This window comes from Glossina fuscipes, unplaced genomic scaffold (genome assembly GCF_014805625.2).
Source record: "Glossina fuscipes isolate IAEA_lab_2018 unplaced genomic scaffold, Yale_Gfus_2 1, whole genome shotgun sequence".
NCBI classification, from domain to species: domain Eukaryota; kingdom Metazoa; phylum Arthropoda; class Insecta; order Diptera; family Glossinidae; genus Glossina; species Glossina fuscipes.
In genome coordinates, this window is record NW_023998415.1 from 19,970,921 (window position 1) to 19,983,420 (window position 12,500).

General features: G+C 32.3%; 1 protein-coding gene and 1 long non-coding RNA gene across 4 annotated transcripts in view; both read left to right on the top strand.

The window, feature by feature from the left end:
- Positions 1 to 987: 987 nt before the first annotated feature.
- On the top strand, positions 988 to 3,097 carry LOC119631550. 2 transcript variants are annotated; one of them, XR_005246672.1, is made up of 2 exons: positions 988 to 1,017; positions 1,969 to 3,097. It is a non-coding gene; the product is annotated as an uncharacterized LOC119631550 (long non-coding RNA). The 2 variants fall into 2 exon arrangements; XR_005246671.1 differs by lacking the exon at positions 988 to 1,017 and adding an exon at positions 1,077 to 1,193.
- A 1,862-nt stretch (positions 3,098 to 4,959) lies between these two features.
- The window catches only part of LOC119645276 (cold shock domain-containing protein E1), a 7,975-nt gene continuing 434 nt past the window's right edge, over positions 4,960 to 12,500 (top strand). The window contains exons 1-11 of one of the 2 annotated variants that reach the window (XM_038045393.1): positions 4,960 to 6,040; positions 8,888 to 9,264; positions 9,397 to 9,576; positions 9,637 to 9,851; positions 9,930 to 10,137; positions 10,207 to 10,416; positions 10,482 to 10,715; positions 10,825 to 10,978; positions 11,045 to 11,214; positions 11,285 to 12,397; positions 12,493 to 12,500. The exon at positions 12,493 to 12,500 is cut by the window's right edge and continues 167 nt beyond it. In XM_038045393.1, the coding sequence (XP_037901321.1) occupies positions 6,004 to 6,040; positions 8,888 to 9,264; positions 9,397 to 9,576; positions 9,637 to 9,851; positions 9,930 to 10,137; positions 10,207 to 10,416; positions 10,482 to 10,715; positions 10,825 to 10,978; positions 11,045 to 11,214; positions 11,285 to 12,397; positions 12,493 to 12,500 (2,906 nt within the window). In that variant the 5' untranslated portion in view covers positions 4,960 to 6,003. Of the gene's footprint in view, positions 6,041 to 8,887; positions 9,265 to 9,396; positions 9,577 to 9,636; positions 9,852 to 9,929; positions 10,417 to 10,481; positions 10,716 to 10,824; positions 10,979 to 11,044; positions 11,215 to 11,284; positions 12,398 to 12,492 lie in introns of both variants that reach the window. The other variant, XM_038045392.1, reaches the window with a different exon arrangement.

Sequence of the window (12,500 nt, forward strand, 5' to 3'; positions counted from 1 at the left end):
TTAAAATTTATTGAAGGAATTGATTGAACGTAAAATTTAACATCAAATTTCTACCTACCTCCTGTTTAGTTTTTTTTCGTACATACACACTTATATGTATACCAAAGCACCTATGCAGCTGAAAACACGAAAGTTTATATGCTTCTGCTTTGGGAATGTTTAAGAGAATGTGACGGCACATCAGGAAACTATTAACAGAATTTTCGCCCTTTCAAATAATGGGAAATAAAGAGCAAGAAATCAAATGGGTGCTAATTAACGGCGTTTCTAGTGTTATTGATAACAGAAACACAAAACGTTCGCAAAAATCGTCTAGAGTGAATTTTGAAAAATATGTTGGATTATTTTATCATTTAGTTGTCTCTGATTACATCGTTCTGGATACCATTACCGTGATGTTAGCAGAGATTGCTCAATAGTTAGTATGAATGAGTACATACACGATTAGCAATGTACTCGTTGTTTTTATAACATTTCAATTCATATGAATAGAATTTAGTGTATAGCATGCAAAGTATGCAAAGTATGTATTTTTTATGATTTCTGAGTTCAGCTACTGAATTTATTATAAATATTGCGATTTCTTTGTTTTCATCCATCTTGATCGTTTCAACTTAAATATCGAAGAAAACGGTACATTTCATTCGTCAAGTTGCAGCAGAAAGTATATATGAACATATAGTCTTAAGGTATATATATATAATTTGGAAATTGTTGCCAACTTGCATATATTTATACAAAAACCCTTTGAAAAATGCACGATTTATCTCTACGATATATCAAATATATCAAATGAACGATTTTTGACTATATATGTATGTAATGAAATATAATATTATTTTGACATGTGAATACATATGAAATAACAATTTTAACCAAAGCCCAATATGAGCTCTTGATTGATCTAAATCGATTATCCGTCACTATATATATAGTGAAACTAAAAGCCATTACACACTAAAAGCAACGCTGAATACCAATTTATACAACTATGGTATGTGTTGTGCTGTGTTCGTGGTATGTATTTGGTTGACGGAAAATTTTTATATTTTGCTAAAATATCATGGCAAAATACATAAAAAATAATAATAAAACTATGAAAAAATAAAAAACAAATCATTTCATATAAATTGTTTATGAAAATTAGCAAAACCGTAGTGATTTTCGTAATGAATATTTGTCTGAAAAAATCTGTATGTATTTTTTCACAAAGTGTCGTGTTTGTGCGTGTAAATGAAACATAGCCGCAGTCGCCGCTATTAGAAATTTTTTTCCGACGTTGACGTCGAAATGCAAAATGAGAAAATTATATACTTGTCGCGACATTTTCAAAGTGCAGTTAATGTGGTTGTAACTGTAAAAAAGGACATTGTTTTAATGCAGTCCTATTTGTTTATTTTTGTCGTAAAGATGTGTTTAGTTGAAAAAATACTAGTATAATAATTTTCTTCCTAATGCGTATATATGTATAGTCTGGGAGGGGCCTTAAGTTTACACTGACTGCACTCTCTGAAAAATCAATAATTCTGCAATGTTGTTGCACGACAGTTTTGCTTTTCTGATAGACGGAGGGAAACATATGAATAGTGTGTGTGCTTATATATTAAGATTTGTCTTTTTTTTCTTCATTTAACTACTAGAGTAGTTTATCGGGAGAAGAGTCGAAGCCAACCGTACACACTTATGATAGTATATGTTGTCCACGCATAAGCAGTACTTTTGTATACAATCGAACCGGCATTTTTTCTCTAAATGCTCCTGTTCTATTTTGTTTGCAGCTTGTGTGTGTGTGTTTGTGCGTGCGTGTGTGAGCTCTATGGCAGTATAATTTTGAACTGTTTTGTTTAGTACAGCAACTAAAACATAAATAATGCTTCCAATCTATCTGAGTTTTCTATTTTTGTTGTTTTTTTTTTGTTGCTAATTGGCCATATTTTAAAATTGATTTTAATTTATTTCTATTTACAGCTTTTGTAACTAAATCTCCGTTTTGACATCACTTTCATCATAATCTGAAAATAAAAACACCATCGAAACGAATACAAAAATCAAAACAACAACAACAAAAATTTATAACAACAAAACCGAAAATAATAATTAAGTTTAGCTCAAAACCAAAAAAACCCAAAACCGGCGTTTTAGGAGGAATTCGGCGGAAGTGGCATGTATTGTGCTCCAACCAAACTACGGATAAAAAGAAAAATTTTTTTTTTATATAATTTGAGAACAAATTTCGCAAATAATTTAAATTGATTTCTTAAACGAAGTATCGAAATTTTAGTACGGATTACGCAACACTTAAAAAAAAGAAGGAAACCGCTAAGCCGCTGCTATAAACAGTTTGCAAGGTTTTTAAAACAAGGCTTATAAGCTAAGCTTACAAGCTCCTTATAACAAGAGGAAAAAAAGAAACCAAAAATTAATGAGAACTAAAAACTGGGAATAAAGAACGCACTTAGTGAAATTAGAAACAGTAAGGCAAAAAAACAAAAAAAAAAAAAAAACAAAAAAAACAAATACTCAATAATAACAAAATTGAATTTTCAGGAATTCAAAGAAAGAAAAACCAATGATAATAATAATATAAAACACATCTGTCCACTAAGAAAACTAGTACATTTAAATTAGCACGGCGGAGAAGCTAAACTCTAAAAAAGCAACTTGGTGTGGCCAAATATTGGACTGCTAGTGAAGCCAAGACGGTGGATGTATTATTAGCAAACAAAAGACTAAAATAAAAAAAACAACAACGGAATTTTGTACACGAAGCAGCACTTTTTAAGCCTTAGTTTAAAAAAATAAAAAAGCAAACCAAACAATTTAAAATTGGAAACAAAACTAAGACCTTTAATTAAGAAAGGTTAACATTAACCTTGAGAATTCCTGCAACTCGAATACAACTCTGCTTTCTCATTGTTAAACACTTTTCTCCAAACAGCAACTAAACCAACAGCAGCAGCAAGTTATTAAATTTAAATTAAACATAATTTTTAAAGCGAACGATTTTGTTGTAATTTTATTTTTTAATTTTTTTTTTTTTTACATATATTCTTCCTCCTCGACCCTCATTCCCTCAGTTAAAAAACAAATGCAAACTTGCAAACAAAAATACAACACTAAACCACGCCCACTGTCAGTAACAACTACCACAGGAAAATCCTCATTAAGCAACATTACGGCAACAACAACAACAACTACCAACAACTGAAAAGAAAGTTTCAAAGTACAAATAAAACGAAAAAAAATATTAAAAAAAAAAAAAAAGTAGAAACGCAACACAAAACAAAACTTAAAAAACTGAATTTAAATTTAATTAAGATTTTTATTATTGTACAAAGTATTAACAAAAGAAAACAACAACAAAAACTATTATGCATACTTCAATAGAATTGTAATTATAAGTGTAATTAAAAACGGCCTTTGGAGAGTTTTGCAGAAGCTGAAAGATAGTACGAAACTCTCTGAAAAAGTAATAAAAGTAATAAACATTGGGAGAGTAGAGTTAAAAAAGGAATCTAAGAGAAAAGACGGGACTTGCAACTGGGTCCATTCACGCCTGAAAGGCTTTCCGAAAAGCCCTTCAAAATAAGAACAACTACAAATCACTCTTCTAAAATAATAAAAACAAACAACAAGCAACAAATAATAAAACAAAGAATTAAAAGGAAAACAAAAAAAAAAAAAACGGAAACAATAACTACATCATTTAAAAATTAAAATAAATAAAAATAATAATAATAATAAATTTAATCCAACTAATTAAATAAAAAGAAAAATTAAAAATATATATATAAATTAAGTCTCTTTTACATTAAATTCTCTATATAATTAATGTTTCTATTCTAATTTAAATAATTGAAATTAAAAATTTAAAGAAAAAACTGCAATTGAACCATACGCCTCTTTCTTAATGATGTACATCTAATGAAAGAAAGTGAGTGCGATCTCTTCAAAAAAAAAAGATCTCATAACAAAGGATTTTCCTCAATCTCTTTTTGCTTACCTCTTGTTCTCTCGCTCTCTCTCTCTCTCTCTCTCTCTCTCTCTTCTGTAAAAGGACTGATTTTCCTTGGACAAAAAAGCAAAAAAACACATTATAAGAGTAGAATGCGCGTTAAAAAAAGCATAACGAATAGCAGTAAAGACTGAGGAAACACTGCGAGGTAAAGAGAAGAAAAACAAACACTGCAACGTGCATTGTGGCGTATGTAACTTTAATTGTGTGTTGTACCTACTAGTGTGAATGCAAAAAGTCTTAAAAAAAAAAAACTAACTAAAAATAAAGAAAACACGAAACAAAACAAATTCAAAGAAGATTAAACATCTCTGTGATAATTATTGTAAATTTATAAACTTAAAATTAATGGCAACATAAGATGCAAATTTAAAACAAAAGTAAAAAAGATAAAGTAAAACACAAACGAAGCTAAGTTTATTATGATAGAACTAAAGAAAAAAAGTTTAGTTTATACGTATTTGTAGAACCCTAAGAGAACACAAGATAATGAAACATTGAAACAAATTCGTGATATCTTAAAGGACTTCGATACATATACTATAGTATATATTATATATTATTGAAAATACTAAAAAAAAAAAATTAAAAAAATAAAAAAAATTATAGTAATACATCTAATTTAAATTAAAAAAAAAAGCAAACATACAATATTCAAATAATCACTAAGTAAGTATATAATTGCAATTCGAATGAAATGGAAAGTAGTACTGTGTGCAGTAAATATCACACAACAATAACCATATGAAACTCGTAAACGTAAATGAAAAGACATAAAACCATTATAAATAAAAAAAAAAAAAAAAAAAAAAAAAAATACAATACAATTCAAACAACCTTAGGTTACTTTAAAGACTTTGCTATATATTCAATTTAAAATATTTAATAAAAATAAAAGAAATAATAATTATTATAAATATTAATTATTATTCACTTTAAAATAAAAATATCTATATATCGAATTAAAACTATTTTTAAAAATCCTAAATAATTAAAAATTTAAGATTATAAAAATTACTAAGCCATTGCAAGAGGGCAAGAAAGCCTAGAGTGTTTAAATTACACGGACCACGCCAAAAAAGAAATCTCTCTCTCTCTCTCTCTCTCTCTTTGTTAATATATATTTATATTTATATATATACATATATATATATATATTCATATATGTATATATTTATATATATATAAACGAAACTCCACTTCATGATACTAATCCTAAAAAGAGAACACCTTACGATCCGTTAATAGAATAAAACAATAAACTTAAATTCCATCAATGAAATCCTAAAGAACGCAAAAACAAATTTGAATTAAAGAAAGCAAATATCAAGTAGTATTCTAAACTTGCATCTGATCCCAAAGATTATAAATCTACATCTCTCTCTCTTTCTGTCTATCTCTCTCTTCTATTTTCTCTTCAAAAAAATCTCTTTCTCTAATTTGAGATATAAGCGTATCTCGTGTGTGTATGTGCGTGTGTGTGTTTGTGTGAACTGTATAACTGTATATCACAATTTACTCCAACTTTTATTATAAACAAGAACGAAAACAAAAAAGCAATACTATAAAAAAAAAAAAAAACAAACAAACAAACAAAAGAAAAAAAAACAAAACAAACCCAACACAAGAGAGAGAGTTCTTATTTAATTTAACTAAAAAGACTTTAAACCGCCGCGTAAACGCGTTCGTTCTCGCGTATATTAAACCTGCGCATTTTTCTCGCTCGCCATTTTTTACCATACTGTACTCTCTCATCTCAAAAAGCGAATGCAGTATAATTTAGTGCCTCTTTGTTTTTATTAAATTAATTCGTTTCGTCAAACAAACATAAATCGGTATACTTTCCTGTGCAAAACTGATAAAAAAGAAAGAAAAAAAAGAAGCAAAAACGAAAACAAGAAATAACTCTTATAAAAAAAAGCTACCGTTATTCAGCAGAATAAACATAAATAGATCAGCTCTTGGCTTAAAACTTTTCTCTTTCCACGATGAATACTCAGTCAAAAGTCTATCGTACTGGCGAAGGTAAGCTTTAAAGAGTAAAGTTATTTTTGTTTCTCAATCGTTTAGTTTGTTTATAAAAAAGTGAAGAGAAATACAAAGTCTATTAGTTCTTCTCTTTTATTAATCAACAATGCTAAAAACTCTTTTAAAGGAATTTAACTTACATTACTTAAGAGAAAGAAAATAATTGAATTGTCAAGAAAGCGATATGGAAATTTATCTCGTTTCTCTTATATCGGATGAAACGGATTAGAGAAAAACCATCGGATCAACGGATCATTGTAAAATGTTGTTCTCATGTATTCGTCTCGTCATTCATTATTGCTTTTTAGAATTGTTGAAAATTCAAAAAAAAATCTCCAAAAATCTGCTGTCGTCAGTCGCTCATAATATTAAAAGAACAAATATGTAGAAATGCTGTGGCCAGGATGCCTATAACTTGAGAAAAAAAAAAAAAAAAAACTGAAATAATTGCTGTGAAAACTTAATCTCGATTGCAGTTAAGGCCGCAAATTAAGGAAATAAAACGGTACCGAAGTGGCTAAAAAGGCGCAATTTTATCAATTAGAGGAGACATTTCAGATTTGCAAAATTCGGAAAATTAATGTATTCTTAGTCGGAGTAAGGAGCAAAATGAATTTAGTCATTTCTGTGTTTGTCGCTCTATTAAAAACGCGATTGTATTAAGTGAAAATGTCGCCTGTAGGAGCAAAATTGGTTGCAATTTCCTTTTGTTAGTTAATCTCGTTAGACCGAAGCCGATAATCAACTGAACTTGACATTGATCCTATGTAAAGTTGTATGCGATGCGCAATGAATTTTGCATATCAGTACCAAATTTCATTTAAATATATTTGAAATTTTGCGACTTGTAGTGTGGTGAACACCAGAAAACAAAACGAACAGGTAGAAAGATAAGCTTAGAATTATTTAGAAGGTGATCCTGAATCAATGAATGTAATAAATAAAAGGTGTCCTTGTGGGTGTTTTGTGTACATGCACACTAACTTAATCTACCCTCGTATAATAAGTGGTGCAGGGTATAAGAGTACAGCAAAATCTTGTATATTCTATCCAACTGATATTTGAAAAGAAACCTACGAGACGAATATTGCTTTCTTGTTTTTGTAGTTGAGTATAAATATATGTCGCGGTGATGTTGTCTTGGGATAAAATGTGAAGACATGAAGACTGAACTCTTTTTCAACGATGATAGACATGTATGCGATATATATTGTGACTTCCACATCCTATTTATTTCAAAAAAATTTTTACCTGCCTAAATTTCACCTACCACATCAAATAGTACGGGTATATTTATTTAGTCAATTTATGAATAACTGTAAGGAGGTGTAGGGTATTTAATGAAATTTGGTGTCCCACTATAGTGTGCTTACTTGTTGTTTTCGGGCAAAATTGTAATGCCGTCACTATAGAATTTCTTAGAGTTTTGATGCGTCTCACACTGTGGACTCGACTTTGCCACGTGCTAACTCTCTCTTTTCCACCATCACTCTCCGTCGAACATTGTTGATGGTATGAAATTGAGTTCAAAGGCGGCGCGTGAAAATTATTTTACAATTTTTCGCTCAGACATGCCGGAAGTGATAGAATGTAGTAGAATTCATTTGAATTATGAATTGAATTTAATCGGACGATGACGTTAAAAAAAATATTTGAGATCAATAATGAGAATAGGAAACGTGCGTGTGTGGCGAAATTGATCGTTTTATTCACGCCGAATTATAATAAACGGATAGTGTAATGCACTTTAAATCGCGCGAAGCAAGAATGCATTATGCGACGTTTAAAAAATCTTAATATGTCTCTATTACACCAATCGATTCCGATTCATTCAGAATGTGATTCTGTAACAATTTAGACATGTCCGTCTATCTGTGTGAGCGTTTCTATATAGTATCCGAGCGTATCTATATTGTACCTTAATTATGTGAAATAAATAATTTGTAGAGGATTTTCCTGTGAAAGGAACAACAGGCGAATTTTCTTGCTTTTGAAAACATAGGCGGACAGCGGCCTATCTCCTCCACGTACTGCAACTGAAATTGAAAAGATTCTATAAGGTACCCCAATATTAACTGTGTTCGAATTGAAAGACAGTAACATTTTTTTTTTTTTTTTATACCTTACAAACGAAAACTTGGGAAGATATTAAAATTAGAATGCTTTGCCATGATAAAAACATCAATTGCTGTTGCTTGTTCGACTCGATTTTCATTTGTCAATCTGTTCCCCAAAAATAAAAACACACAAATATTTTAAAATTCAATTAAAAATCAACTCAAAGTCTTTCCGAATTATTAGTGAAACTTGCGTCTCTTGGCTGTCCAACCACTTAGCACAAAATTTAAAACTTCTGTTTAGTGTATAATTAACAACAAAAAGTAAAGAAACAATATAAACTTTATAGAATCGAAATATAATTGAAAAGAAAAAAGGTGTCCGTTCGTATGTTCATTCGTTCGTTCGTTCTATTTAAGGAGGGTGATTGCCGACGTGTGTTGTAAAGAGACCAGAATCAGCGTCATCATCATTATCATCATCATCATCATCATCATACCACTACTACTTACTTAACCACGTTGAATATATATATATGGAAATAAAAAAAAAAAATTAATTGGTCGAGAGTCAATATTCAATTTTTTAATTTTCCAATTAGTTTAAAGCAAACAAAAAAAAAAAAACAAAAAAAAAAAACAAACAAAAAAGCAAAAAAAAATACAAAAAAAAAAAAAGAAACAAAAAACAACGAAAAAAAAAAATTTTTTTTTTAACATTTTACCTCAGTATATTCATTTATACATTTATTTATATGTATGAGTATGTTCATTCACGTTTTGTCAGAAATCTACGATAATTTGCCGTGTGATGGATTTTTCAATATGAACGCAATACGTAATATGGGTATTTCGAATAACTTTCCGCCTATTGGTACATTTTCACTTGAGACAGCTTTGGGGCCGCCCACGCCGCATCAACATCAGCCTCAGGGCCCACCGCCACCAATGGGTCAGGGTGCCCCAATTGGTTTTTTCGATGCTAACGAAGTAACGGATGTTATGCAAAATCCGTCCACCATAGGGGTATTCCAATCCAATAGTGTTCTTAGCAATGGTGGTGGGACTTCATCCTCAATGTATGGTTCTCAATCGAATTCTTCTTCAGCTGCCAATGATCCAAGTCAAACTACACGTGAGACTGGTATAATTGAAAAACTTTTGGTAAGTCAATGCATATATATTCGATTAACTGCTTTATTGCTTTATTGCTAATATTATATAACAATCTATATCTAAATATCTGTTCTCTGTTCTTTTTCATTCTGTTTTCGCTTGTGTGTTTCTTCTTTTCAGCATTCGTATGGCTTTATACAGTGTTGTGAGCGTCAGGCGCGCTTATTTTTTCATTTTTCGCAATTCAGTGGCAATATTGATCATTTAAAGATCGGTGACCCTGTAGAATTTGAAATGACTTATGATCGTCGAACGGGTAAACCAATTGCTAGTCAAGTTTCTAAAATAGCTCCAGAAGTGGTGAGTCAATGTAAGGCTACAAATGTGCGAGCTTATATATCATATATATCATAATGATAGGTCTTGTCGGAGGAGCGTGTTACCGGTACTGTGACCACCGAATTGCGTACCGATAGCGCAAATAATTTGTTGTCGTCCAGTGAGACTACCGGCCGAATTAGTTATGAGAACCGCGGTGAATGCTTTTTCTTGCCCTATACCAAAGACGATGTTGAGGGTAATGTTACTTTGCGAGCTGGCGATAAGGTCAGCTTCCAAATAGCTACCAACCAAAGGTATAGAGCATTTTTTACATTATTATTATGATGATCGTATATATGCGTGAATCATCTTATGCTTTAATATTAATTTAGAGGTAATCTGGGCGCATGTCATATTCGCTTAGAGAACCCAGCACAGCCAGTTAAATATCGAGGCGTGGTATGCTCAATGAAGGAGTCGTTCGGTTTCATTGAACGTGCCGACGTGGTTAAAGAGATTTTCTTTCATTTTTCGGAAGCTGAAGGAAATGTCGAACTACGTCCAGGCGATGATGTTGAATTCACCATACAAACTCGTAGTGTAAGATATATTTATTTTTTTTTAAGTACGTGTGTCATCATGATTTGTTTTTTTGTCGTTCCATTAAAGGGTCGCGAATTTGCTTGCAATATAACACGTTTGCCTCCGGGTTCCGTCATTTTCGAAGATGTAGATACGGTTATCTATAAGGGTCAAGTGTTGAAGCCATTGGATCGCAACAATCCCATGCGTCCCACGAATGATCCGTTGCCCGGTCGCATACGCTATCGTGCACCTGATTATTCAGAAGTTGAAGTACCATTTGGAGATAAAGACCAGGCAAATGCAAAATTATTTTTATATTTATATTTGAATTCACGAAATTTATAAATATATTTATGCAGAAGGGCGACTTTACTTTGCGTCACGGCGATTGGGTTCAGTTTCTATTGGCTACAGATCGCCGGGATCAATTGCAGCGAGCGACAGCAATTTCTCTGTTGGATGAGACCTTTAAAGTTTCAGGAGAGAAGCGCGAACAGGGCGTTATCGCTTCATTAAAGGAAGGTTTCGGTTTTATACGTTGTGTGGAACGTAATGTGCGTTTATTTTTTCATTTCACTGAAATCCTTGACACAGTAAGCATTCTTTTAATCAAATAAAACAGTGCCATTATTTTGTTGCAATTTGCTAAAATATTCGAATGAATATGTAATTGTTCCTACATTTATTTATCTTATATCATAGAGCCGTGAAATCGCTATTAACGATGAGGTGGAATTTACTGTAGTCCAAGAACAGGGTGTGCCCTATAACACTTCGCGTTTACATGCGATACGTATACGACATTTGCCACCCAATTCTGTGCAATTTGAAACATTAGTGGCCAGCAATATTGAGGGTAAGTTGTTCGTCTAAATGTCTTATTCCAAAGCGGTGTTACAGCTTTCAGTTTGTAAATTTTTAGGTTATGTTACTCGTGAGGCACCCAAGAGTCCAATAAAATCTCAAGACCGTGTTGAAGGCGGTGTTATAACGTATGATCATGGTGAACTTAAAAAGACTATAATGTATTTCCTTAAAGACTGCGAAAAACCACCAAGGATTGGAGATCGTGTACGCTTCGATATTTATTTGGTAAGATGGTCACTTTTTGTGTTTTTTTTTTGTTTTTGGAAATCAAGTAAAACGCTTATTTTTTATTTAGGTAAAAAGAAATAAAGAATTGATTGCTGTTAACGTACAACAGTTGCATGTAATGCAACCGGGCACGCAACAACTGCAGCCGCCACCACCACAACCATTACAACAGTTACAGCAGCAATCAGTCACAATGCAACAGCTGGCATCGAATACAACGAATCCACAACAACAACAACAACAACAACAACAACAACAGCAGCAGCAGCAACCACAACAACAACAACAACAACAACAGCAACCACAACAACCACAACAACCACAACAGCAACCAGCACAACATCATCATACCATTCACGCCAATCAAAACAGTGATCAAACATTGCTGCCAAACGGTATAGGCAGTGGCATTGTTATACAGCAAAACGGATATTTACCGATGGTTGGTAATCAGATTATGATCGCTGCCTCCACCCCTCGTATCGAGGACTATAACAAATTGGACAACAATAATTTGGCTACCAATGCTAGTGGACAAATTGTCTATCGGGGTTTTATAGCCGTTATTAAGGAGAACTTTGGTTTTATTGAAACTATGTTGCACGATGAAGAAGTATTCTTTCACTTCAGCAACTATGTAGGCAATCCTAACTGGTTAGAATTGGGTCAGGAAGTAGAATATATTCTGTCGCCGAATGGCAATACATCTGTGTCGGGCAATTGTTTGCCAGCAGAGAATGTACGCACCTTGCCAAAGGGAACCATACCGCAGCCAAGTGTATTGGAGGGCATGCACAACGGTGTTGTTGCACGTCCGTTACGTTGCATCAATCCTGATCAGCAGGAGTATGCTGGACTAATTGAAGTGTTTGACGAATCGCGTACACAGGTGTTAGCCAAGCATGAGTTCGGCATTACCAGTTTAGTCAATAAACGAGATTTATTGCAAAAAGGCGATTTGGTTACATTCAAAGTTGATGAGACTGGCCGAGCTGCTGAAATCACTGCCGTCCGCCAAAAGAAACGTGCTACGGTTGATTCTATCAAGGGTCAATTCGGATTTCTCAATTATGAGATAGAAGATGGCAAAAAACTGTTCTTCCACATGTCTGAGGTGCAGGGCAATGCTGTAGCCTTGCATCCCGGTGATACTGTGGAATTTTCGGTCGTTACTAATCAGGTAAAAATACAAAATATGAATTATAATAAAAATTAAAAAAAAACAAAAAACAAAAAATAACCCTGAAATAATATAATTAATTGTATATATTGTAGCGAAATGG